We start from the raw sequence: 26968 nt of genomic DNA, 5'->3' as shown, positions 1-26968 counted from the left end.
TGCAGTATTTTTGTTGTTATGAAGAGACTCATTTGCATCAAACCCACAACCTGTTTAAGTTCTTAAACTACCATCTTGTTAGCATCTGTCCCTATTCTTCCCTCTTATGTATCTTCTGCAAGATATGTTGGTGTGGTACAACTCCAGCTTCCTCTGTGGTCACACAGAGGCTCTTGATGAGCTCAATGCCTAAATGTAAAATGTCAGTTTAAGACGGATGGAGGTTTCGTGTGAGGCACCAGCATCAGGACCTTATCAGGCTTCCATCTGACTGCGGTTCTCACTACTCAATGGCCTTTGATCTCTATGTTCTTAGCTACAGCTACTGTAAGCTTAACTAAAAACCTGTAGCTCAATCTGTACTTATCACCTCGCCTGACATTTATGAGAAACATGACCCCCAGGCCAATCCAGCCATTTAGAAAGGCAACGCACCCGATAGAGTGCGAACAAGGAGACAAACCTGGCGGAATTCTATGCTCAAATTCCCCTTCCGTTTTTTCACCATTGGCCGCCTTTTTCCTCCCCAAAGTCTGGCCTGTCACCGCTGACCGAGCATGCGCGCGACATGTGTGTCAAAATAGCAGCGCTGAGGGACTGAGCAGATTCACCTTTTCTCAAGTTCACATCGGTGGCAGCGCTGGGTGACTTGTGGGAGTTTATTTGGCATGCTGGAGCCCTGGGAGTTCTCGGGTTTCGGCCAGTGAGCGCGTTGGGCCGCACACGCACACACCTGCTGTTGTCTGTTAGGGCAGGGTTTTTCAAAGTCGGTCCCAGGGGGTCATCATCCAAATGAGGGGTAGTTTAATTTAACTACACTTCAATTCACTCGAAATGTGTTCAATAATAAGAAAATGTATGAGTGGCTATTCTAACAGTGTTTCAATATTTCCGCTATGAATCTATTTCTGATGTACAAAATGTACATGGTAGTAAATGTAAATAGAAAATGTCATCGAATTTAAACCATAATGATAATACCAGGGCCTCTAGGCTAGAGCACAATTATTTGAAATGGGGTCCGAAGACCAATGGAAGTCAGTTTGGGGGTCTGTAGCATGACAAAATTAGAAAACCCATTGGGTGTTAGGGGGGCTGAACGAAAGAGCTCGTGTGGCAAGAGAGAGAGAGAGAGAGAGAGAGAGAGAGAGAGAGAGATAGAGAGAGAGAGACAAAAACTCGGTTAAAGGGAGGGTGGCAAAAGTGAAGGGTCTCCAGAAGGGCAGCAGCATACCTGCATGTCCCAGTGGAGTGTCAAGGAAAGCCCTGAGGAGGTTATGACAAGAGGTTTTGTTGCCAGTGTGGAATGGCAGAGGGCCTGGTTGGGAAAGGCTGGGAAAGGCGTGGGGGTGGGGGGGGGGGGCAGAAAGCAGGGTCTATTTGACACTGTACACTTGCCAATTGCCCCGCCCAACCTAACCCCCCCCCTCTCAACACACCCTTACTCACCCCCCTCCGGGACACAGCCCTATACATAGACCATGATGTTACCCCTGGTTAAGCCTAATTTATATTTTCGCTTGCTGAAAACAACTGATCGGTGTGACGTGTTCTTAGCTTGTAGATCTGTTCTTTTCGGACAAGCGACACTGTATAACGACGTAGTATAAATTAAGCCTTAGCGATCTAGCAGATGGCCGTGCCTCGCGGATCACTTTGCTGCAGATTCACCAGATTCCCTGGCCTGGGATCAAGTCAGGGGCCTACTGTAGAAAGAGAGAGAGGGGGGGAGGGAGGACAGGGAGGGAGGAGGGAGAGAGAGCGAGAGAGAGAGGGGGAGAGAGACAAGAGGGAGGGAGGGGAGAGAGAAATTGTCTCTGTTAAGATAGAATGTCTGGGTGTGGTTATACTTAAATCTTTACAATTTAATTTGAATGAAAACGTTGTGATCATATCATTTGATTATATGTGATGGCACATCCGGGGCCATCGCTGTTGTAGTTGTTTTCATGCCTGGTTTATAATTAGCTGTGCATTGGTGTTGCACATCGCAAATAGCAGATTTACAAGCTCACACTTTTTGATGCTTGATGACATGGCACGCAACCAAATATAAATCAGGCATTAGTTTAGCCGGTGTCGGCAGTACTTAATTCCCCCCACACACACTATTCCTGTCAGTCTCTGTGAGACTGTCACAGACAGTATCCAGACGATGTGGAATTGCATGTCATCACGGTTTCACGGAGTCCGACCGCTTGCTGCTTTCGAACGATCTGAAAGCGATGTCAGCAAGGTTCAACTTGCTTCTCTCAGAGCCGTCAATCCACACTGGTGTGATTGTCATTTTAGCAATTGCATTGGAAAAGAAAAAAGCCTCTTGTTGTACATCTTTGAATTTGAACAGGCAGACATCCCACACAGAGACACACACATACACACACACACGCACGCACGCACGCACGCACGCACGCACGCACGCACGCACGCACGCACGCACGCACGCACGCACGCACGCACGCACGCACGCACGCACACACACACACACACACACACACACACACACACACACACACACACACACACACACACACACACACACACACACACAGACACAAACATGCTCAAACACCCACAAATGCATGCATGCATGCACACAAACATTCACTTCACTTACCAAACTTTTGGGGACATTGCATTGACTTATATTCATTCCTTATCTCATTACCTTAACCCCACCTCTACCCCAACGCATACCCTAACCCTATGAAAGTTAGTCAAATCCAATTGGGGACACCAATTTGACAACATCCACTGACATAGGCCACATTATGGCCAAATATGGCATACTACAGGTCAGGAACAGATGCGCGCGCACACACTCCGGTCAGATCAGTAGTACTGCCAGAGCCTGTGGCTAGTTTTGCCAGGGGACCAGAATTTCAAACAGCTGCTACTGTATATGAAAAGTATGTATTTATTTAATTTTAAAGAGGTGACAAGTCTCTGTCTAGACTGCAGCCATATTGAATTTCCCTGGCCTTACTCTTGGAGCGCGTGTACAGTATGCCATTCCCAAGGATAAATCCCACAACAAATCGCTGTGATGCATGGACTGAGTGCGTTAGTTGCGGAGGGAGTGCTCATTTTGGTTCACTTGCTAATCTATTATGTCCACCATGGCTTACCAAGTCGGACAGCATGCTCATCGACGCACAAGTAAGCAGCCAGTCGCTTGCCTAGCGCCTTGCCCGCGCGTGCCTCACGAGTCACAAGCCCCGATGTAAACGCACCTACCTTTGTTTTCAAGTGATGTCATGTATTTGTTGTAAAACCTTGTACACATAGACAGGACATTGAGTAAAGCAAAACGAGCGCTTCCCCAAAAAAAAATCTTGGGAGAAGCATGCACACCTCGGGAAGAACAAGCTACTGTACTTATCAGGGATCTGTCAGCGAAACCACCACAGTTGTAATTCTCAATGTCTAATTTCTCCCCTCTGTGAATGACCATTTAAACCTAAAAGCAGGGCTCTGGATTCCTTAACCACAGGAACCTTAGCATCCCTATTCTGGGCATGTCATGAACATTCCGCGAAAAGAGGCGAAGTAGGCTGTCCAACAAAATAGACGATCTACAAGCTCACAACATGTCGCAACACAGTGTGTTGTGAGCTTGTAGTTTGGCTATTTTCTGTGAAGAGTTGGTGTAGACTAGAGGGAAAAAGGAGTGGATCAAGTATAGAACCCTTGGTAACCCCGGTCAGCTAAGTATATAGGGCTTAAGTGGTCAATGGTTAAGTCAATGGATAAGTCAAGGCCAACCCTTGCATGCTCATTCAGTTCAGCCTATTCTGGGATAGTGGTGTAGTGTAGAACCCAAGACAATATATTGTATTTGAGTGGTCTTCATCTTTTATCCATTTTTGTCTCTGGAATGTACATTCATGTGAAAAATAGGCCATGTGTAGCGTTGTTCTGGCATTATTATGGAGCATTCATCAAATAGAGTATTTTGTGTAGGTTGGGACTATGTGGGAAGATTATTGTGTCAAATGTGTTGCTCTGTGAGCAGGACAGGAATTTCATGGAGGTCATAAAGGCCATGGTCACCGTGGCCTCTCAGGTTGACTTTCTGACCCTAAAAAAATGAGGCCACGGTGATGCCCCACCCACGCTGCCCCAGCTGATTGCACCATTTTCTTACCAAGTTCTGAGGAAGAGCCTCCTGGCTCCCGGCTTTATTGTTACCAATAAAGAAATAACCCACGATGGGAACCCACATTCTGGTGTGCAGACTTTATTGTTTTCCCGACATTTTCCTGTCAATATGGTTACATATTGAACACCAGTGTCTACTTTTGTTGAGATGTAGAATTCTTAACTCCACTCCCCATTTCACCGTCTTCAAAAGAGTCTAGTGGACTAGTGCTGAGGATGCATGAACTTTTGTTTTGTTTCCACAATTATTGGTAATCTGTAAATACCAATAGAATATTTATTTTATTTTATTTCACTGATAGTTATACTGTAATATATTTAAATTCATTATTTCGGTGGCCTTAAAATCATTGTTTTGTTTGATGGCCTTCCTGGCTGCCCTGGCATTTGGCCTTTGTGCCCTCAAACAATACAACACCAAAGGTCAAGTGGCCGAGTCCCTAAAATGACCAAATTCCTGGCCTGCCTGAGTGCCTGTGAGTATTAGCTATATTGAGGTCTAAGTAATAAGCCTTCTTCTGTTGCCAAAAACTCATGGCTTTTAATATTCTAAAAGGCACCACTGCATGGGTACTTATTCTTGATAACTTTATGGAAGGTGCTCAATTGGAAAAGTGTCTAATTTGAATAAAAACAATTATTTATAGCAAAGATGAAAACCTTCTCTTGCGGGATCAATAAAAGTCTATCTCTCTACTAGTTTATCTAGATAATGTGCCCTTTGTCTGTCTTTGTGGGAAACTTAATGGTACACCATGACAATGTTCAACATTTTCACTATTTATTTGTTGTATCCAGGGCTAATGGTCTATTAGCAGTCATAACCCTGGGCAGTGTTCTGTGTCTCTGAAACACTACTATGATTTACTCCACCGATGTCACTGGGGTAAAATGAGTGAATGTGAAAACTTCAAAAATCTTTCAAATTTCAAATTCTTTGAATGCATATATATATATATGTTTTAAGCGAACATCTTTAACTCCGATCTGTGCTTCTGGGGGTCCCTGGAACAACTTATTTTGAGATCGGGGTCCACGGCCAAATACTTCACTGATAGTGATATGTTTTGGAGTCCTTGATATGGAAAAGTTGGCACACCACTGATATAGCAACATACTTTTAGGATTTAGATTTTTTTTTGGATATACAGTATATTTGGCCGTGGAACCCCATCTCAAAATGTTTTGTTCCAGGGACCCCCCCCACACACACACACACATTTTTTATACAGCACTTATATCCGAAGCGCTTTACATAGATTGTGCATTACATTCACCCATTCACACACACATTCATACACCGATGGCGGAGGAAACCATGCAAGGCACTGACCTGCTCTGCGGGAGCAATTAGGGGTTCAGCGTCTTGCTCATGGTCACTTTGACACTAACTCTGGGGGAGCCCGGGATCGTACTGGGAATCTTGCGAAATCCTGCCACTCTATCTGCCAGATCTTTCTAGCACAAAAATAAAAAATGTCCACTCTGAACTACTGTAGCAATCTTCTTGAACTCCTCATTATTTGAAGCCCATGAATAATTCATTGTTCATTCAAGCTTCATACTTTTCACATGCATAAACAATGTTAACCCAAAACAGTGTTTGCTAATGAGGGCGAAGAAATGGGTGGCCTGTATTGATTTACATACCCTACCTCTACAGATTAGTTAAAATAACTTTTTATTCATTAAAATGAGTTCCAGATTGTAGCTTTATTTCAAACTGCTGCGAGGCAGTGGGAGTCAGGAGAACCATGGGAACTATCTATCAGCTCAGATTATTGTGGGGCGTGAGTTGGCAGGAGACACCTTTACACGTGTGTGTGCACGTGCAAGCGATTGCGCGCTCGTACACACACAGTCACAGAAATTGTTGTGCCCCAAGCAGTGGGGAGTGCCTCCTTCTGTCCCAGCAGAGAGAGAGAGAGAGAGAGAGAGAGAGAGAGAGAGAGAGAGAGAGAGAGAGAGAGAGAGAGAGAGAGAGAGAGAGAGAGAGAGAGAGAGAGAGAGAGAGAGAGAGAGAGAGAGAGAGAGAGAGAGAGAGAGAGAGAGAGAGAGAGAGAGAGAGAGAGAGAGAGAGAGAGAGAGAGAGAGAGAGAGAGAGAGAGAGAGAGAGAGAGAGAGAGAGAGAGAGAGAGAGAGAGAGAGATGGCCTTTAGGTTGGATCTGTTGACCACAGCTGAATGGAGACTTCCTCTCCCATAGAGATACCTGGGGCTGTCCATAAATAGACATGGATGATGTAACTGGGTTAGACATTATATTAATCCGAGCTGAGTTTCTCCTAATGATGTTGATTCTGTCTGGGTCGTGACATGAAATTTGTATTGTCTGGAAAACAATGTTTGCTAATGATGGGAAAGAAAAGGGTGGCCTGTATTGATTTAATAGTTCTGTGTGTGGTTGAAACACATCACGATCGGCCGATACCGATCTTGTGCGTAAGGGGAAAATTCCAATATTCCAAAATTATTATATTTCAAAACCTAGCTCAAAACTGTTCCTGTGTGATTGGGGGGAAGGGGAGCTCACAACCGCGACGCGTTGTGAGCTTGTAGACCTGCTATTTTCAAACGTTTTAGTACTTTTACTTTTGGTACTTTAAGTACATTTTGATGCCAATACTTTAGTACTGGCATCAAAGTAACATTTTGAACACAGGCCTTTTACTTGTAACAGAGTATTTCTACTACTAGGTATTGCTACTTTTACTTAAGTAAACTATCCGAGTGCGTTTTCCACCACCATAAGAGATTTCCCTATGGATTATGAGCCAAAGAACCACTTTTAGTGCCATTTAGCACCACTTCTGTTTAGTGGATAAGATAACAATCTGAGCCACTGTGTAGGCTGAAAGGCTCCCGTCTTTGGCTCTTTTGTGTTTGACCTTGGTCACAGTTTCCTTTTTCCTTTTTTTAACTTCTCCTCTGGCAGGAAGATGAGGTGGTGCTCCAGAGTGTGGCCACCATCCAGAAAGAGAACCGCAAGTTCTGCCTGTCCGCTGAGGGACTTGGAAACCGTTTGTGTTACCTGGAACCCACATCTGAAGCTAAGGTGAGGACAAAACTAGAGCTTGGTTGAAATTGAAATGCTGTTATATTCATTCATAATGTTCAGTATTGTGGAGCTGTTGATAGCCTTATGGAAATAAATTGGCTGACAGAGAACACCCAACATATTGTGTAATATTATCATGTGGTTAGTTATAGTTGACTAATGTGTGCTACTACCGTAGGAACAGTGGTTACATAAGCTTTTAAAGAAACCACAACCATGTGCATGCATGCGTGTGCGGCACATCATAGGTGTGCTCCGGTACTTAAATAAATAACACTACACCCCTGCATAACAATGTTTTTAGGTTGTGCGCATGTATGAAAAGACATGGGGCAAGGGATCTGACAGTGCCACTAGAATGACAGGTTGCATGGATACACATTTTTGGACAGTGAACAAAAAAGTAGCCTGGCATGTTCTCTTCGATAGGACAAACATGACGATGTATTAACCTAAAGCCCGATTCAGACGTAGCATACACCAGTGGTTCTCAAAGTCAGGGTACCTAAACGTTCACCGATTTTGGAAATCTTCCTTTATGGGGGTCCCTGGCCCAAAATATTTTCGGTCCGTGGCCAAATACATATCATTCTGACATGGAATCACTGGCATACACAGATGGTATCTGCTGTGGCGCGTGCAGACAGTAATGATGCAATAGCGGACCTCATGAGTCTAACTGGGCATGTCTGCCCAGTTTGTGATGCCTCATGCCCAGCATTAATGTACCGGCATGGCTCAGCATGAAACTTTTTCACATGGACATGCACTATCGCAGACATTGAAAAGCTGTGTCAGTGTTACTTCTTTTGGAGAACTCCCTAGTTTGTAAATAATCTCACTGAAAGAATGCTCAGATATCAATCAGATACTGTATTTACTATTTATGTACATGTATTTAAGGTGTTTTTTGTTTTCAAACTGAACAGCAAATAGAAGACAATCGTGATAATAATGAAGGACGATATCGTAATCACCAGCGCTGATTACACGGTTGCCTCTGTGTCGCCATCTTGTTTGTTTCTCTTCTCAAAAAGGCAATTACAATGTATGGTCATTAGATGCACAATGCAATTAAATTAGGAGCTGTCTCGCACTTGACAAAATGAATTGTCCCGAGGACACTTCATCAAACTTGGCTGAGCCTCAGTCGATAGTTTAATCGGTTGCTTCCTTTGTTGTTTTTGCTGGCCTACAGAGTAGAACCTACATTCTGTCCCTCTCTGAACCCCAGCAGGATAAGCTTTCCAGTCAAATAATTTGGATTAATTAGGAAAAGAATCGGGACCTTCAAGTTCTCCATCACTGATTTATCCAGTTGTGTCTAAAAGAAAGAATCTTTAAAAGAAATACAAATAAACATTGCTCAAATAAGGGAGGAGCTATGTTACTCTTAATCCCTATATACTTAGACGAATAGGAAAATAGACAAATCCAAAGCTTGTAGATCTGCTATTTGAACTATTTTTGACATTTCTTTTGCATTTTTTAAATGTTTTGCCTATGATAACATGCCCACAATATGCCAGTTAAAATAGTTCAGGAATATATTTTGCATGTTAATATCAGCACATCCTTTTGTTACCAACTAAATGAATACAACGCTTTTCATTTAGTTATGCACAACCCATTCTGTGTTGTTTCAATTCATCTTTGTTACACAGCATAGGTTTGCTGTTACACCCTCATGGGTGATGTCATTTTACGCAAGTGCATGGAGATGAGAACAAATAGCACTGTTGTTGGCTGTCGGTATGGCTATTACTGTTGAGCCTCACAGATCTAAGCCTAGCCATCCTGTGTGCAAGCATAAAAACCAGATTTATTCACAGTTAAGTCTGCAAACTCGGTTAGAGACGCCGTGCCAGATGCTGATACTGCGAAGATTGGTACTGTAGCCTTTTACGTGCCATGCATGGAGTAAAGCGCAAGTGAATTAGACCAGTGGTGTGCCAAGGCACACTGGTGTGCCGTGAGACAAGTCCAGGTTTGAAGATATTTTTCTTTTAATTTACCAAATGATATCAGTACTTTGTGTGCACATATTTACCAAAACAGAGGGAAATTCTACACCCTAAGAAAATGCAAATTAGCAACTTTCAACCTGGGGTCCCTATTTCAGGTATGTCATTATAGACCATTATTATTATTATTATTTTTGCTTTTTAATCTTTTTTTTTCTTTTCACAATTTTCCGTAGCTTGTAGATCGGCTAATTGTACAATTGAAATTTGTATTTGGCATTGGTAACTAAAAATAAACATTTACAGAGTGACAAGAGTAATAACATGTACAAAGGGATTCTACCGTTGAGCCTCAGCATTAAACGGCCAGTCCGGTGCGTCACAGGGGTAGGGACAATAGATGCAGAAGAGAGAACGCTGGAGCAACACGGACAGTTTAGGCCTTTTATTTATTTCGGTTCCTCAGAGTCATGACTCTGAGGAAGGTCAAAAGACCGAAACGTCAGTCTATCTGTTTTACTTGCACCGAAATAAATAAAAGGCCTCAACTGTCCGTGTTGCTTCAGCGTTCTCTGTTCTTGAGTAATATTTGTATTTGTCTTCAGATTTTTACTTGCCCATTGGTACCTTGGGAACAAAAAGTTTGAAATCCACTGAATTACAGCGGACCTTTGAACAATATTGAAAGTAAAATCTCAGCTTGGCACAAAGTGCATCTGCCATCCATGCCAGCTCTGATGACAGTTTGTACTTGGCTACCTACTTCAACTTTAACTTTATTGTCTCAAACTCTAATGGTGGTGTAAAAAAGTGGATGACATTCTTTGTCGTTCAAGCTCCCATTTTTCGCAGTTCTAAAGAAAGGGGACAAGATTAGAGATAGGAAGAAACCAAGGACAACAAGGTCAGAACTGTCAGATGTTCCTAATATGAGTAGTGTAAATACATTCATAGGGTGCATTATTAAAAGGGAAGAAATGAGGCTGAAACTAAACGTAATTACAGGCGCTGATTACATGGTTGCCTCTGTGCCATCTTGTTTGTTTCTCTTCTCAAACAGGCCATTACAATGTATGGTCATTAGATGCACAATGCAATTAAATTAGGAGCTGTCTCGCGTTGAAAAAAATAATTGTCCCAAGGTCACTTCATCAAACTTTGCTCAGACAACAGTTTAATTGGTTGCTTCCTTGGTCCATGATGTTTTACCTGGCCTACAGTGTAGCAGCTACATTCTGTCCCTCTCTGACCCCCAGTGTGATAAGCTATACACTTAAATAATTTGGATGAATTAGAAGAAAAATGGACTTCCTTGGCCCTCTGGCAGCATGCACAAGAAATTAGATTTTGAACTGTGTAGTACTAGTAGGTTGTGAGACGGGGGTGAAAGCATAATCTTTGGCTCTATAAAATATAGACCAGGAATTGTGTGTTATGTGTAATAAACATCAACACTAGAGACTTGGAAATGACTTTATCTGATATGGTAACAAAAATGTGAAGTTGAGTACTTTCCGTGGCGTTTATTGTAACAAACGTTTCATTTGCAACAGTTTAGCTCAGCTCAACAAGTTGTGAAACTGCAATCATTCAGGCCTAAACTCATTAGAATTATAAGACGTACACATTTTCAAAAACTGCTATTACAGCAAATGCACTGCATATGCCACACATAAATAACTGGTCTCCTTTGAATTTTGCTTATGAGCCTTTCCTGGGCTGTCACCCAGCCATTGAGGAGGAGCCCAAAAACTGCTGCAGTTACATTGTGTGCCCAATAAAATTTACATATAGCCAATAGATTATGTGCTTGATACTGACACTACAGATGCTGCTGCTGCTGCTACTACGAATAATAATGAATTGTATACATCATAATCACGATTAGTAGCAGCCATTAAGCAAATAACAAGCTGAATTGAATGAAATGAATATTTTTAGTGATTGGTGAGTTGTTCCTCGCAACCTTTTGTGATTCTGTTATATGCATATAAGATATACTCAAATAAATGTTGTGTCTAAGGCACACATCGATCTACAGTATGACAAGCAGAACACAACAACATCTTATACTGTAATACAGGGAACCTAGAAATAGAAAAATGCTGCTTGAAGAATCATACCCAATTTAAATCCCAATTAGTGCCTCCAGTTCCCTGAATTACATTTAAAATCAATCAATTTTAAAGGTTGCACAACCACCAATTAAAAAAACTGCAGAAAATCGACATTTAGCCTCCTCCAGAAGAAGTATTTTAGGAGTGGGAGTTGAAGAGACACAGAGATTTATTTGCATCTTTTTATTTCACCAGCAACAACCTACAACTCTGTCGCAGAACATTTTACATTATCACCCTGAAAGGGTGCGTGGCGTGGGTAACGTTGTAATAGAAACCTACTGTACCCACGGTAGGGAGAACATCATCGCATGCATGTCAACATGGGCGAGATCGCTGTGAATTATAACTGTTTAAATCTGTTAATCGTCCTGCGGGTTAGTGGCCACCACAGTATGATCGTTGCATTGAATAATTCATGAGAGGTGTAAAGAGTACAGCAGGTTGCAGCAGGTCATGGTTCGGATAAGGTCGTACAACACAACAGGCATGCTATACAGTGTTTGTGTTGAGTCGTGATGGGGCCTCGCTGCAATCAAGCTGAAATGTCCCTGCCAGCTCCGTTGACCTCATCTCAGGTTTTGGCATGTGTCCTGCCTGCGACACTGCCTCATTAAAGCAGTGAAAGCTGCAGTTATCTCCTGACTTTCTGCTCCTTCTCCCCTTACGCCTGATTTATACTAACATTAGTTGCACACTGGTGTCTCGCACCGAATATAGCCAATCTACACTGCCCTACAAAGCCAAAGTGCAGTAACTACGTATTTGCTCACACCGACTTATTTCTGTATCCCAAAGGTCAAATTAGCCTTTGTGATTTTGAAAGATTAAACAATTACCTCAAGAACAGATTTACAATTAGTGCAATATCACTTACATGCCAATATCTCATTTGGCTGACCAGTTGAAACACTTTTAAAGACATTTATCAGCAAAAACAAATCGTAGTTACTGCAGTTTGGGTTTGTACTCACAACGTTGTGAACCTGTAGATTGGTTATTTTCGGTGCAATCAAATATAAATCAGGCTTTAATTGTATTTGGGGCGTATCTAGTTGTGGAACGTGCCTACTGCTCTGATTTATAATTAAAATGATTTTGTTACACACAGGAAATTAAATTATATTATTAAAATGGACAAAAGAAAATAATTATAATATGAACAGGCAAAAGATGTCAAGATAAAACATTCAAGATTGTAGGTGCAAGCTAGGAGATCCACAAACAAGCATGTGCACGCACGCACGCACACGCACACGCACACACACACACACACACACACACACACACACACACACACACACACACACACACACACACACACACACACACACACACACACACACACACACAGACAGTGTGGTGGTCAGAGAATCCCATGGATGTTTGTTGAGTTACAGTGTGCCATCCCCATTATCACCCAGTGACCCACCCCTCTGCTCACATTACACCCGTTTACCACAGGAATCAGGGGTCAGCTCACTGTTACTGGCTAGCAGCTACTTAAACCTTCCCCCGTCCCATGTTATGTTAAGATCCCTAGTTCTGTATAAACATGTATGGGGCAAACAATGGGCCAATACACACGTGAACACATTTTGGGGTTAGGTAAAAAAGTAACAATGGATAAGTTAAGTCAAATCTATCCTGTTAATAAAAGTTGTCTCAAAGTGATAAGACATAAGTATTGATGGAAATATGAGAGTGCAATCACAACATACTGTACATTTTAAGATCTTAGGTGTAGTGGTGAATGAACATTCACAATATTTGTGTTTGTTAATGTGATGTTATTTATAAGTCATGAAAGCAGGTGCAGTGTAATCTTTATCAACAGTGCCATCTAGCACTCAAGAAGGAAAGTAAATGTTTTCTCTTGTCTAAAGAAACTATTATGAGGACTGATCCTCAGTCACTTACTGAAACTGTAACTAAAGTTAGGTTCGCAATTTCACATCGTTCATTATATGCCTCAATGAGTTCAATTGAAAAAAAATGTCAGCTGTACAATGACTATGTATGAGATCAAAATGTAAAATAGAAGACTTAAAGACTGGCCTGGTGACCACTTAGACTGACCAGATTAGCATAATGTATGAACTATTAATAGATATAAATATAGGCATTTTAAGGTTAATTATTATCATATCATATCATATTATCTGTCCTGTCCAATAGTGTACAAATCCTTTTATTTATATGTTCCAATGTTCAATGCCAAAAACACGATTAAATCATTCAATCACAATGATACAGTATGTATGAAATTCAAGATTCATGTCTCTTACGCCTGGACTACACCAGGCTTTTCAAAGCGCACCGATGCGTAGAATTACTGCCGTGCGTACGGTGCGTTTGGAAAGATCCAATTGATATCAATGATACCGGCTACGCCAGGCGCACGGATACGCAAGGCCCACATACGCAAGCTTTGAAATAGGACTGGTATGTGCCGGCCATTACACCCCATAACTTCTCTCTAATCCCTTCCTTCCCACTGTACCCCCTCTCCCCCATCTCTCTCTCTCTCTGTCCTGCAGTATGTTCCTCCAGACCTGTGTATCTGTAGCTTTGTTCTGGAGCAGTCCTTGTCAGTGCGCGCCCTACAGGAGATGCTGGCCAAAACTGTGGAGGCCGGCGAAGGGGTGAGTGTTGTTTTCCTCTCAGCTCCCCCACCCACACACACACACACACACACACACACACACACACACACACCCCACACACACACACACACACACACACACACACACACACACACACACACACACACACACACACACACACACACACACACACACACACACACTCACCACTGCAGTCTTATAACGGTGCACTGCTACAAAATGACCATGTCATATATTTGTCCCACAGTATAGGGGAGAAGGAGAGCATTTTACGGAGTTAAAGTACTGTAACTCTTCCGTTAGGTTCTTTCCTGAGTGCATACAGTAATGTGTAGAGTCTGAAACATTTTGATTCAGTTACCCATTTACCGTTAATTGATGTGACAATACTGCAAGGTACCGTATGTGTAATGTACACTCCGCAGCATGATTTGATCTTGAAGGAGCGGCCTTTATTCAGAGAGCGGTTCCGATCAATGTGTTACGTCTCAAGTTAGATCAAGTAATCAGATAAGACTTGGCAACCCACTCAGTGACCACGATGCCACGGATTCTGATTGAATTCAGCACAGCAGGTGAGTAGTTTTTGAACAGGCCGATGCCACGGGGGTTTCACCGCAGCAGCAGTTAGATGCCCTGTTCGATGTTGCGTGCAAATCACGTTCACGTGTCTCTCAATCCCATTAGCCTCTCCGGCCGTGAGATCCAGAGGGTGCTTTGAAGTTGTGGAATGAGAGGGAGGAGAAAAATTAAGATAACACGAAGAGAAGCCTTCTCTTGTGAAGTCAGAATTGTCCACAACATTGCACAGCAACTTTGCTTTTGTTTTTTATGTTTATTTATGTAATCTCTGGTCCTACAGGATCCACTTGGTCTGTCTTGATGCTGAGAAGCATTCTTGTATTGATGGTGTGATATTCTGCAAGGCAGACCACTGGAATCTTAGGAAGAGAGATTGTGACCTACGCAGTCAAATCCTTGGTGTTCATTTATCTTTGAGCACAAATGTAACATTGCCTTACATGTGTAGGCTCTCAGAGTTACACATGGATAAATGAACACCAAGGATTTCACTGTGTACAGTGGCTTTGGTACAGATAGAGCCGTTCGTAGGAGTTCCAACCTCTTCGCATTCTCGCTGCATTGCTGGTGTGCACACCCTCAGCAAGATTAATTGTATAAGGATATCCTGCAGCACTAATGCAGAATAAATGCAGGAGGGGAGAGGGGACTTCTACAAGCTGCTGCAGTTGTACACTTGGCAGACTTCTTGTGCTTTGTCATTTCATTAATGTATACTGTACCGCTTGATCCTCTCCACAGAGACACAGGCCTGCCGTTGTGATTGGCCTGGGTGACAGATTTGTTTTGTGTTTTGAGCAACATCGTTGGCTGGCCTCTGTTTTGGCTGGACCGCACGATGCTGGCCGGAAAACAAACAGTCTGGTACACAGTCAAATCCTCAGTGTTTTTTTTTTACACTGAGGGTGTAAAAATAGACCCATAAGTGCCAAGATTTTGTTGTTTAGATAAGCTAATAAATCCCATTCCTTTCCCTCCACCCCCACTCCTTCCATCCACAATAAAAGCCCATTTCTCATCTCATCTTAATTGTTGCTGTCTCAAGACGCTGTAATTGACTGCCATACATCCAAATAACACTCTTTTCATTTGTATTTGTGTTACTAGAATGTCGACCTTGAGCAATGGGTAGGTCCATCGGTTCATTCACTCATTCGTTTTGTCATCATGTGTGCATGTCCCTCCCTCCTACTGACCCCACTAGACCGCCCTCACTTTCACTTAAAACTGTTACGTGTTGTTCTAGTAACCCCGCTAGAATGCCTCTTAAGAGTCCTCACTTTCACTTCAAAGTGTTACATGTTGTGATGTGTTTGCCTTCCTAGACACACTACACACAGTAGTATCATATCAAAATGTTGATCAGGCACTGTATTGTCAGGAGAGATTTAGCTAGTACCTCATTTTCTACACAGCGAAGTCTGGGGTGGGTCACCCACTTTTGTTTAAAGGCGGTGAAAGTGATATATATGTTGGAGTCTCTTCAGTAAACAGAAAATGTGTTTTCATGGCCGAGATGCCAATTTTATCCTGTCAAGAGAGAAAATTCATATAGGATAAGCAAGTGAAATTGGAAGAAAAAAAATAGAGAACAACAAATTGGAACTGGAACTCTATAAAATTGAAGCTGATGAATGATCTTTTTGGAGTTCTCTATCCTGATTGGATCAAATTGGTGTCCTGACCTGAACATTTATTTTTTGTTTACTACATTTATTAGCTGTTTACTAAACAGCAGCAGAGAGACGGGTAGACCACTGTTACTGAACAACCCGCTCAATAGCAATGATTCAGAACTAGCAGAATATAGGGCTATTTGTCACTTACAGTATTTTAACAAATAAATGCTGTTTACAACAATTTAAATGAACACTCTGGCTTTTACTGTGCAGGCCTTCCAAATATTGACTAAAGACACAAAAGATTATAACCTATGTTTAGTATGTTTTATACAGTGTACTGTAGCTCTTCGTGTATTTAACATGATGACATCCATAAACATTGCAAGCCACCTGGATGTCTGATTAATGCATTACGGATTCATCAGACCATAAATCAGAACTGTCTCTCTCTGCCAGTCTGAGGGACATCAATTAGCAGACATACTGTAGACTCTGAACTGTAACTCTCAACTGTAATTTATGGCGATCTGTAAATAGAGGACCATTGGTGCTGTCAACTTGTGCACATTACTCACATGCTTTGCCTCGTCTCCCCCAAAGCAAAACTGTGTGCAACTGTGCAAACATATCCAAGTGAAAGTGTGTGGACTCACTCACCTGCTTAAGTCACTAATTCATTATTTTGCCTTCTAATTTGGCAAAATGCAAGCACTACTTTATAGCTAACAACATCATGCAAAAAATAACGTAAATTAACTTTGCAAAACAACTCCAAAAGTGAATCTTTTTGGAAAACCGTCTTCAATCTAAACAACGTACTGAGCCGTCGTAATCGTCCAGAGTTTCTGTCAACCCTGATGGAAGGTATTGAATACTTACGTACTGGTACTGTAGTAGACAACTCACCTAGATGTTTGGTTGTGCAGTGTCATGGTCTCTTTTGGTTTGGTTTCTAACATCGATGAATTTCAGGAGTATCACTGTGAGGAAATGTCCTGGAATCAGTCTGGATTCCAGATTGTTTACAAACTGCAGCAAAACTGGATTATCCCACTTCCGTTCAACTCTGTCTGGTGGAATCCTTGTATGTCCAACACCGTTCCTTTTTATTTTATTTTAAAAACATTTTGTAGATCTGCTACAAGGATTTTCACAACTTATGTGTGACACTCTTGTATGATGAAGTAGCTAGGCATTAATTTACGAAAATACATAAAAAGTGGAGATACAAGGTTTCTACCCGACGGCAACAATACTGTATGCAACGAAAGTGCCTGACAAAACTCTTAACAGTTGTTAACTACACCAGTGTTTCTTAACCTTTTTAATTTCAAGGGCTCCCATTTTGATGTGCTTTAGGCCACACAGTCACACCTCCATTTCACAGTGTAGACCCCAATCTACACTGTAAAATCGTCAGTGTTATTTAACTCTTGAGAGTGTACAAATGGAAATTGATCCCTAAGGGGTTCCATTTGGTCACTCGGAGTTACAGACCTGTAAGGGTCCTTTTGTTTCCTAACTATCAGTCATTTTAGCAGGGGTTGTTTCCCATTTCTTTTGAAGAATATGCCAGCAGTAGCATTGATTTCCCCCTCATATTACGCGGTTTAATTACATCATGTCATATTCTTTTGATAGACTGTTATGGGGCAAATGTAAAGCCAATGAATCACACTTTCAGTCTCATTATCCAGATGATTTGAAGGACACAGCTAATGTGCACATACAGTACATTCACACAGGAAACTATATATCACACGCAGTACTTAGCAAATGACTCTGGCATGAACTACCATCATGTTCCCTGTAGCCGTCAAAAAATTGACGACCTAGCAATCTCCCATGCTCAGGCTACAGTATGTTATACGAGATTAGGTGTCGATATGAAATGAATTAGAGGTGCATTACTCAGTCACTTGTTGGCAGTGGTGGACACAGTACTCAACCCAGTACCTGAGTCAAAGTATACAGTAGATCCTCCTGGTCAAATTTATGATTTTACTCAACCACAAGTGAAAGTTGCCCAGTCGAATATGTACTTGAGTCAAATACTGGAGTTCTTGCTTTAAAAAAATATTTACTTAAAGTTCCTATTCTTTCTAATATCAATGTATTGCTGTATTACATTTTTTAAATAATAATAATCGTGAAATTGCAGATCTAATTCATAATGTACCTTTACCCTTCCTAGAAATGTAGTGGATTCAAAAGTACAATATTTGTCTTTGAAATTTGGTGGAGTGAAAGTATCCAAAATACAGATACTCAAGTAAAGTACAGATACTCAAACAAAAGCACTTAAGTACTGTTCACCACTGGGCATAGGGAATGCTTTTATAAAGCCAAGTTGGCAAGAGAGGGAGTACCTGTAGATGATGCTTATTACTCCTTTGACCCCGCACAACAGTGGTTCTCAAGGTGTGGTCAGGGGACCCCCCAGGGGTCCTTGCGGGCTTCCAGGAGGTCCTTAGCAAAATGAGGAACAGTTTAATTTCACATACTATTTCACTGACTAGACGTTAGTCCAGCATGTATAAGGATGTCTATTAACCCAGTAAAACTGGGACAGCATCTGCGTCATTTTAGATTTTAGCTTTGGCTATTCAAAAATAGCAGATCACATTTTTTGAAAAATCTTTGAAAGTGTGAGAACTGCTGATTTAGAAGCCATTTGTAGAATCGGCCTCAGGTCTTAATGGGTTAAGGGCATTGAGGGTCCCTGGCACAACACCTTTCCAAATGGGTCCGTGGCCTAATACACATCAAGTCTGGGGTGCTTGACATGAAAATGTGTGTGAACCCACGTGGTACATATTATGTTTGCTCACGACCTGGCATGCATATAATATACACATACTTAAAAATCGTGCCTTATATCTTTGTATTAGACACACACACACACAGAGACAGAGAGACAGACAGACCCCTCAGTAGCAAGCAAGCAGTGCATGACACAGTAATATGACAAGGCGAGAGGCGTTGCCATCACACCAAAGGTCACAATTCCTGACCATGATGTGTCAGCACAACAGGAAGCCTGAAATACGGGCCGGACGCCACGCCCCATACCCCCCCTGCCATGGCCCCTTCCGCTCTCTCTGTGTACCCTCGCCCCCCCCCCCTCTCTCTTGTGTACCCCCTCCACTCCCAGCTGTTCCTGGATACTCTTCCATCTTTTGATCGAACGTCCGTTTCTTTTTTCGTCCACCTTATACAAGCCAGCTGGGACAGACTCGCTTAAGATTAGAGAGACGGGTCAGATTCAGAGGAGAGTTGGGAGTTCCCTTTAGGACAGCTTAAATGTAACCACTACCCACACAAGCAAAGCCCTCACAAATGAGCTCCTGAATGGGATATAAAGATGAAGATAACCACAGATTGACATTTTTACACAGGAGTATCTCGTGATGTGCAGCACTGTAAAATCTTAAAAAATAAAATAAAATAATATGCAGAGTTGGGGAGGGGGGGTCAATTTCCACAATAACCCTGGTGTCCGTATTTTTGGCAAATTGTCTTTAAACAAAAGGTTTAATTTTTTTATTTTCAGAAATAGAGAAAATAACAGATATGTAATCTTAATTTGTGAAATTAGCTTTGATCATGATTATTCCAATTGATATTTAAACATCACTCATTACAATTTATTCTCTTAATGCCTCTAGAGGTTGATAAAGAGGGTAAGTAGCATTTTCTTTTTTTGATCTCATCGACTGGGGCGAAAACTGGCACCCTTACATGTTTTCTTTGAGTATCTTTCGATCTTCTTTTTTTTCTTTTTTACTTTGCTCATGTCCCACATTTCCTCAGCCATGGTACTGCAACGAAATTGTTCTCGTTTTGTCAGCAGAATGAGAAAGGTGTCTTAACGAGTGTGCTACGTGTTTGTTGGTTTATTTTGACTCTGTGTAGTTTGTCTCCGTTCCTGCTCGTCTGTCTCCTCATCCAGTTGTCTGATAATAATGTCCTCTAGTCTAGTGCAGTGGTTCTCAAAAATATTCGTTCCAATGACCCCCAAATTTATATATATTTGGCCGCGGACCCCCATCTGAAAATGTTTTATTGCAGGGACCCCCAGAAGTGAAGATTTGTGTATAAAAAAATCACAAAAACACCTTTTCTAAAATGTTCAGAAATGGCAGATCCACAAGCTCGCAGCATGGAACGAAGTGACGCGCTGTGAGCTTGTATATCTGCTAGTTTTGAATGGCCAACTCATAAAGTATGGATAAAGTGGTTCAAATGATTGTGGTGCCGTATTAACACATTTTGCTGGGGACCCCCTGGAACCCGCTCAAGGACCTCTGGGGGTCCCCGGACCCCACTTTGAGAACCAATGCTCTATTGTTAAATGTTCTCCGGCTGTTGAGATGGCTCGCCCCGTCATCAGAACTACAGTGGAGCCATGCCTAATTTATGAGTATGACAGTGTTGCGTGCCGAAAATAGCCGATTCTCCAAGCTCACACTGGGTTGCGGATGCAACGCGCTGTGAGCTTGTAAACCGGATATTTCCGACACTGTCGTACAACGAGGTATAAATCAGGCTCTACACTATTGAAATGGAATAAGTACTACTCAACTACTGACAGAACAGAAGTACTGTACAGCATGCTAATTTACACTATTGAGTTGGATACAGTGCAATACTGTCTTACCTGATATTAACCCATTCAATCCAGAAACGCATCTGTGTCATTTTAGACTTCTTTGGCTATTCAAAACTAGCAAATCTACAAGCTCATTGCGCGGCACCGAGTGCCACGCTACGAGCTTGTATATCTGCTATGTTTTAATTGCCAAAGAAATCTAAAATCACACAGATGCGTTCCCAGTCTTAATGGATTAAAGTAGACAAGAAATCTTTGTTAATTTAAAGGGCCATACCGGCGTCAATCCATGTCTTTGTCTATTCACAGCTTCGGCCATATATACTGTATTATACTGTACATAAACACAAACCATTCTTCCCTTAATGGCTTAAGTTTTAGATTTTGTTTGTTTGCATTTTCTCCAAAGTCATTAAAATGTTAACTGAATAATTTTGTCAATGTTAGATAAACATCAGTGCGGGATTAAGAAATTTTGTTCATGAATAACATTTTTCTCCAGGCACCGATTTTTCTCCAGGCTAGACCTGTAAAATCAATCCATGCTTTAAAATTCATTGATAATGAAAGATAATAAGTTTGACAAAACATTACTTGAATGAATTTTGTATATTGGATTACCTACAGAATCGTAAGCAGGTTTCTCAAGTCTCTGCAAGTAGATTTTAATTAAACGTATGGAATCCAGTGGCTTCTTTGGAAAACAAACAAATATATGCTTTGGAAAAGTACATGTGAGTCACAGTCAATGGGCTAAACATGCCAGACCACCGGTATGGTCCTATAGTTTAAAGCACTGGTATGAGTCCCATAGAGTCATCCCGTACTGTCTTACCTACCGATGTTGTCTCTCCTCTTTGCTTGGTGGCAGGGGGGCCAGGGGGGCGGACACCGGACCCTCCTCTATGGTCATGCCATTCTACTGCGACACTCCTTCAGCGCCATGGTGAGTCTCTAAAGACTTTGTAAAGACTTTATTGTCTATAAACACTCCATACTAGAGTTTGATATGATGATGTTGCCAGCAGAACCCGGCGTTGTATATGTAACACACTCAAATCCACAAGCTTAAGTGTAGTGCACTACAATGGCTTTGGGTAAAAAGGTCATGAAGTGTACAGTATTTAACATAATGTGATTTGAGTGGTATGATAGTCTCCTACATGTGAAAACATCCCAGCATTACTCAGTATCCCATGCACCAGTTAGTGGAGTAGTGCTTTAAAATTATTTCCCTTGGTTATTTTATTTCTTGGCATTTGGAACTACCCTCTGTCTTCAAATTTGAATATAACCTCACCAATAAGAAGTTCTACTTAAAATGAAGAAAAAAGATCAACACCGCACTACTTTTGGAGTCAGTGCTGCAGCTGTGCATTTATTGTACTAATCTGACTCAGATGCTGACAGAATAACATCAAAATGTTTCCGGTGTAGCCTTGAAATAAAACCCACACATTTCAATTCAGTTAGGATCCTTTTGTGAAGTTCCTTTAAGCAAGCACAGTCTCTATTTTGTTTAATTCCCACCAGTATCTGACCTGTTTGAAGACATCAAGGTCCCTGACAGACAAGCTGTCGTTTGACGTAGGACTGCAGGAAGATTCAATAGGTACAGTATGGACTAATTACATCTCTGCATGTTTCAGTTGCTTTTAATTGGATTATGTATTACTGTATAGCTGTTTCAAGAGTAATTGGAATGACCCTCTTTCTTAAATTTTGAATATAACATGCAAATATAATGATATGCTGCAGGGCTAGCGAGTTCTATAGCACTTTGGGTGGCATTTGAGCTGAAAAAAGACCCAGAGCCATTTATCAAGCAGAAACAATACTTCCCATACATATTTTTCATTGCTATTTTTATATTTTATAGCACCCAGAATAAAGGCTCCTGCTTTATGCTGCTCAAAGGACAATTTCAAATGGTACTTTCAGGTCTGTAGGCCCACAGACCTGCTCAATTGCTATAGAAAGTTTTAGTGCCTTGAAAGTACACTATATGAATACATACTTATTTAAAGGTAGGGTAAGTGATTTTCTTTGGTTAAAATAACTGTTCAATAGCTCTATATTGTGATAGTACGCATTGCTATAGAGAGTTTAACAAAGGGTAGTTTTAACAAAGAACTTTTTGTTTTAACCAAAACATATCACTTACCTTTAATAATTCTAAATGAGTGAGCATTAATAAGAAAGCCATAGGTTACGTAAAAGCTTGTCCGTGCGTGCATGTGTGTGCAGGAGAGGCGTGTTGGTGGACCATCCATCCTGCGTCCAAACAGAGGTCCGAAGGAGAGAAAGTACGCATCGGAGATGACCTGATTCTTGTCAGTGTTTCCACAGAGCGATATCTGGTAAGCCAGTGTCCAGTAACTCCACTCATATTTCATGTAAATCACACACATGCAAACAGACTTAAGAGGATGTGTCGTGCTTATTGGCATCAGCATTTGTTTTAATATTTGCATTACAGTTCCTGTACATACCTCAGCATTCAGACATCAGTCAATACTCACTGTAAGGAACCAGTGGTTGGAATCCAATTCATTTTCTGTTTTTGTTCTGTATGACCATAATTTCATTAGCATGAATCATTAGCATCATCTTTCCATGTTTGTTAACGCTAGGGTCTTGCGTCCTGTTTTCGACCAAAATGGCATGAGATTAGTTCCATATTTTCATAAACCTCCCATACACAGAAGGTGTACACCCTAGTGTACACTGAACAAGTTTGCAGTGGATAGGTGCCCCGGTGACATGTCGAGTGAGAGTGCATACCGCATAAATAAGGATATAGTCCTTCCTGTAGCTGACCCCAGTTCTAGATGAGAACCAAGCTCTGCCATTTCAGACAGCCAGCAAGCATCAGATACAGTCTGTTGTTGTTTCCATTGTGCCTCGGATCATTTCTCATTTCTGTTTGATCTGGCTTTGTTAAAGAATTTGCCCTGCTGTTCTCTTAGGGGCTTATTTGCTGCTTTATCTGGGAACAGAATGGTGTGCTTGGAGATCTTCAGGGGAAATGATTGAAAGGGCCAAAATGCAAAGAGAAGATGGGGGTTTTGCACAAGAGCAAGCCGCATTTACCACTTTGGTTCACCGCCTGCCTCAAACATCGCTCCTAAAACTTTTATAGGCCTCAGCCTCTGCCTCTGTCCTTGCCAAACCCGGAGTGACGAGGCAATTCAAGAGTAAACTTCAAACCCATATCCGTAATGGAAATCTGATTACCAGCGAACCCCTGTTGTTTGCTGATTTGTTATATATTTATTTTATGGATGCGATATATCTCTCTGATGAGCTGACATTAATGTGCTCTTCCCTATGCAGAAAGTACAGAGCCAACCTTAATTAATTTAATAGAGAAAGAATAGAAAGAATGACAGAGAGGGAGAGAGAGATGACAATAGGGAGAAAGAGACGGGCCAGAGAGAGAGAGAGAAGGAGAGAGAGAAGGCAAGACGTGCCAAGCATCGGCTAGCAAGAGCAGCCTTTGCTTTTGGCGTCTGCTCTGGGAGGCAGATCTGCAATTACCCGCAGAAGCTGGTCCACCGCCAGGCTTTCATCTTCTCTCTCCGATGGGAAATCTTCACCTGATGTGGCCTCGGTGGTTCAGTCTGCCACGAAAGAAATGGAACGCACCCTGGATTCAGGTGTGGGCAATCGGTACCGCCATTACTTTGAGCAACGATTGTGGTCCATTACACAGCCTCAGGGTTAGGTGGCTATTAGTCTGTGTCTCATTCAAATGGATTAAACTGTATCAGAAGTCTCATGGGCTCTTCCGGTGGGATTACAAGCCATTCTTTAGATTCCGCCTGGGGTCCCTATTCTGGGCCTGTATCTGAGAACATTTGAAGAAAAGCTTACAACTTTCTTGTTTGGTGGAGACGGAGCGTGGCCAAGGATAGACACTAATTTTGACTGGCCTTATCCCTCTGAACATGGATTTAGCCAAATGTCAAAGCCATGGCAAACAGGATTTCAGGTTGACATCAATACCAAATAGGCGGTTGTGGACTTTGTTCACCGACAATGTAGCAAGTAGCTTATTTATTCATGTAGAAATCAACAGTGTGCCCCCATTGGAAATACGGTAGGCTATAGAATATTCTGAGGTTCCGCTCTCTTCCCTAGCTCAGAATCCTGCCTCTATTGAGATAGGAATCCCTCCAAGCATTTTTGCTGGAATGAAGTATTGTATTAACTAGAACTCACTGCATAGAGAGCTACCGATGGTGCAAAGCTGTGTGAGCCCACAACCATAGAAAGATGGCAGGGCCACAGAAGCAACATCATGGTGATTACATCTCTTTTCTGATTTGAACGCTGTGTCCTTGTCCCTTGTGCGGTTTTACTGGAACTTAGCTCTGTGTGCGTGTGCGCGTGTACGTGTCTGTGTGTGCGTGTGGAAGAGAAAAACACACACACAAACACACATGCAGGCACACCTGCGTGTAGGGCACACACTCATCTGCAGATACGTGTACATGCACACACACAAGCACACACACACATGCATGCGCAAGCACTTACGGGATACAGCACCCTCATTTAAGGCCTTGAATAAACCATGCTGTCCCTCTCTTGCAGCACTTGTCTATCGCTGGCAACACTGTGCACGCGGATGCCGCCTTCATACAGACTCTGTGGAACGTCCAGCCAACCACCTCTAACAGCAATGTGGCCGTAGGCAAGTTCAGAGGACCCTCATCATCACCAACAACAACTGCATCTCTATCTCTCTCTGTTCCTATCCTTTCTCAGGAGTTGCCTTTGCAGTAGTCTCACACAGCCAGACAATCGGAGACCTCTAGTGCCTTCTGATCGTCTAGGGAAATCTAAATAACTGACAAACCACACCCACTGCCTTGTTTTTATATTTTGATGAATTGCTCCCACCCAGTTCCAACCCGTACATTGAATTTAAATGTCACCAGACATATCGGTAGGAGGAGATGTCCCATCAGCTTGCTGTGCGAGACTACCTTTGCATGGTAGAAGGTTCATTTATTGTAGGGATCATGAAAGTAGACACACACAAAAAAACAAAATTTGGTTAAAAGAAACACGTTATTTTTAACCAACGGTTCATTCAGATACTTAATCATCGTCTGTCTGTCTGTCTGTCTGTCTGTCCTTTTGTCTGTCTGTCTGTCTGTCCTTCTGTTGTCTGTCTGTCTTGTTTTCGGCTTATTTACGGCACAAGACGAGTATCAGGCTTAAAGTTTCAGATGCAGAAAGATGCTTTTCCTCTGGGTAAAGAAGGCGCGTGAGCAACTCGGACGATTTCAGCCTTTTTTGGGGGGGTCACAGGGTGCAAGGCACCGAAAACGACAACATTTTGATGTAAGGTTACATCTTCGTCAGGTCATAAAGAAATACAGGCCACATGTGATTTGTAAACAGGTGAGAGGCAGGGGCATGCCATTCAATTAGCCAATGTCCAGAGGCCAACAGTAGTGAGATGTGCACCTTTCTACACCTGATTCACCAAGTTACAACTTTCTTTTTATAGCGTGACATGCAGACTTATTTATTCATCCCTGTAACAACTAAATGAATGATTGTGTTTTTTATACTGGCCTTACTTTGGCCCTTACATTGTGGGTATTCAATCATAAAGTTGATTCACCTTTCGGTCTGCATGTCATGCTATAAATAGAAAGTTGTAACTGGGTGAATCTATAAATAGAAAGTTGTAACTGGGTGAATCATGTGTAGAAAGGTGAATATATCATTACTGTTGGCCTCTGGACATTGGCTAATTGGATGGCATGCCCCTGCCTCTCACCTGTCTATAAATCACCAGTAGCCTGTATTTCTTTATGACCTGACGAAGATGTAACCTTACATCGAAACGTTGTAAAAAATCAGGCTCAAATCGTCCGAGTTGCTCCAGTGTCTTCTTTACTCAGTTATACGTGTCCGTTCCTGAGATGCACCGGTTCAGCCTGATTTCAGCTTGAGGCGCGGTGGAATATCCCTTTAATACTTTTCACCTGGCTTCCTACAGCACCCCTGTCTTGATTATCTATCGAGTGTTCTCTTCAACAGGATTTCTGGTTGGTGGGCATGTGATGCGCCTGTTCCACGGCCATGATGAGACGTTGACCATCCCTAACGCAGATCAGAGTGAAGAGGAGCAGAGGTAGGTGGCTCGAAACTCCATTTCCATTTGAACTGGAGCGGCTTTTTGGCCACAAGGTAGCTGTGCGGA

The 26968-nt window shown here is 42.0% G+C and overlaps 1 protein-coding gene across 1 annotated transcript in view; it reads left to right on the top strand.

Annotated features, from left to right (window-relative positions):
• ryr3 (ryanodine receptor 3) overlaps positions 1–26968 on the top strand; it is a 167156-nt gene that overhangs the window by 11876 nt on the left and 128312 nt on the right. Inside the window, exons 2-9 of the mRNA XM_084081907.1 lie at positions 7096–7215; positions 13840–13944; positions 15616–15636; positions 21614–21688; positions 22276–22354; positions 22990–23102; positions 25342–25441; positions 26806–26899. Of these exons, the coding sequence (XP_083938033.1) occupies positions 7096–7215; positions 13840–13944; positions 15616–15636; positions 21614–21688; positions 22276–22354; positions 22990–23102; positions 25342–25441; positions 26806–26899 (707 nt within the window). The remainder of the gene's footprint in view (positions 1–7095; positions 7216–13839; positions 13945–15615; positions 15637–21613; positions 21689–22275; positions 22355–22989; positions 23103–25341; positions 25442–26805; positions 26900–26968) is intronic.

This window comes from Gymnoscopelus microlampas (genome assembly GCF_963454915.1).
Source record: "Gymnoscopelus microlampas genome assembly, chromosome: 16".
Lineage (NCBI taxonomy): Eukaryota > Metazoa > Chordata > Actinopteri > Myctophiformes > Myctophidae > Gymnoscopelus > Gymnoscopelus microlampas.
This window is presented reverse-complemented; position numbering and strand designations above follow the sequence as displayed.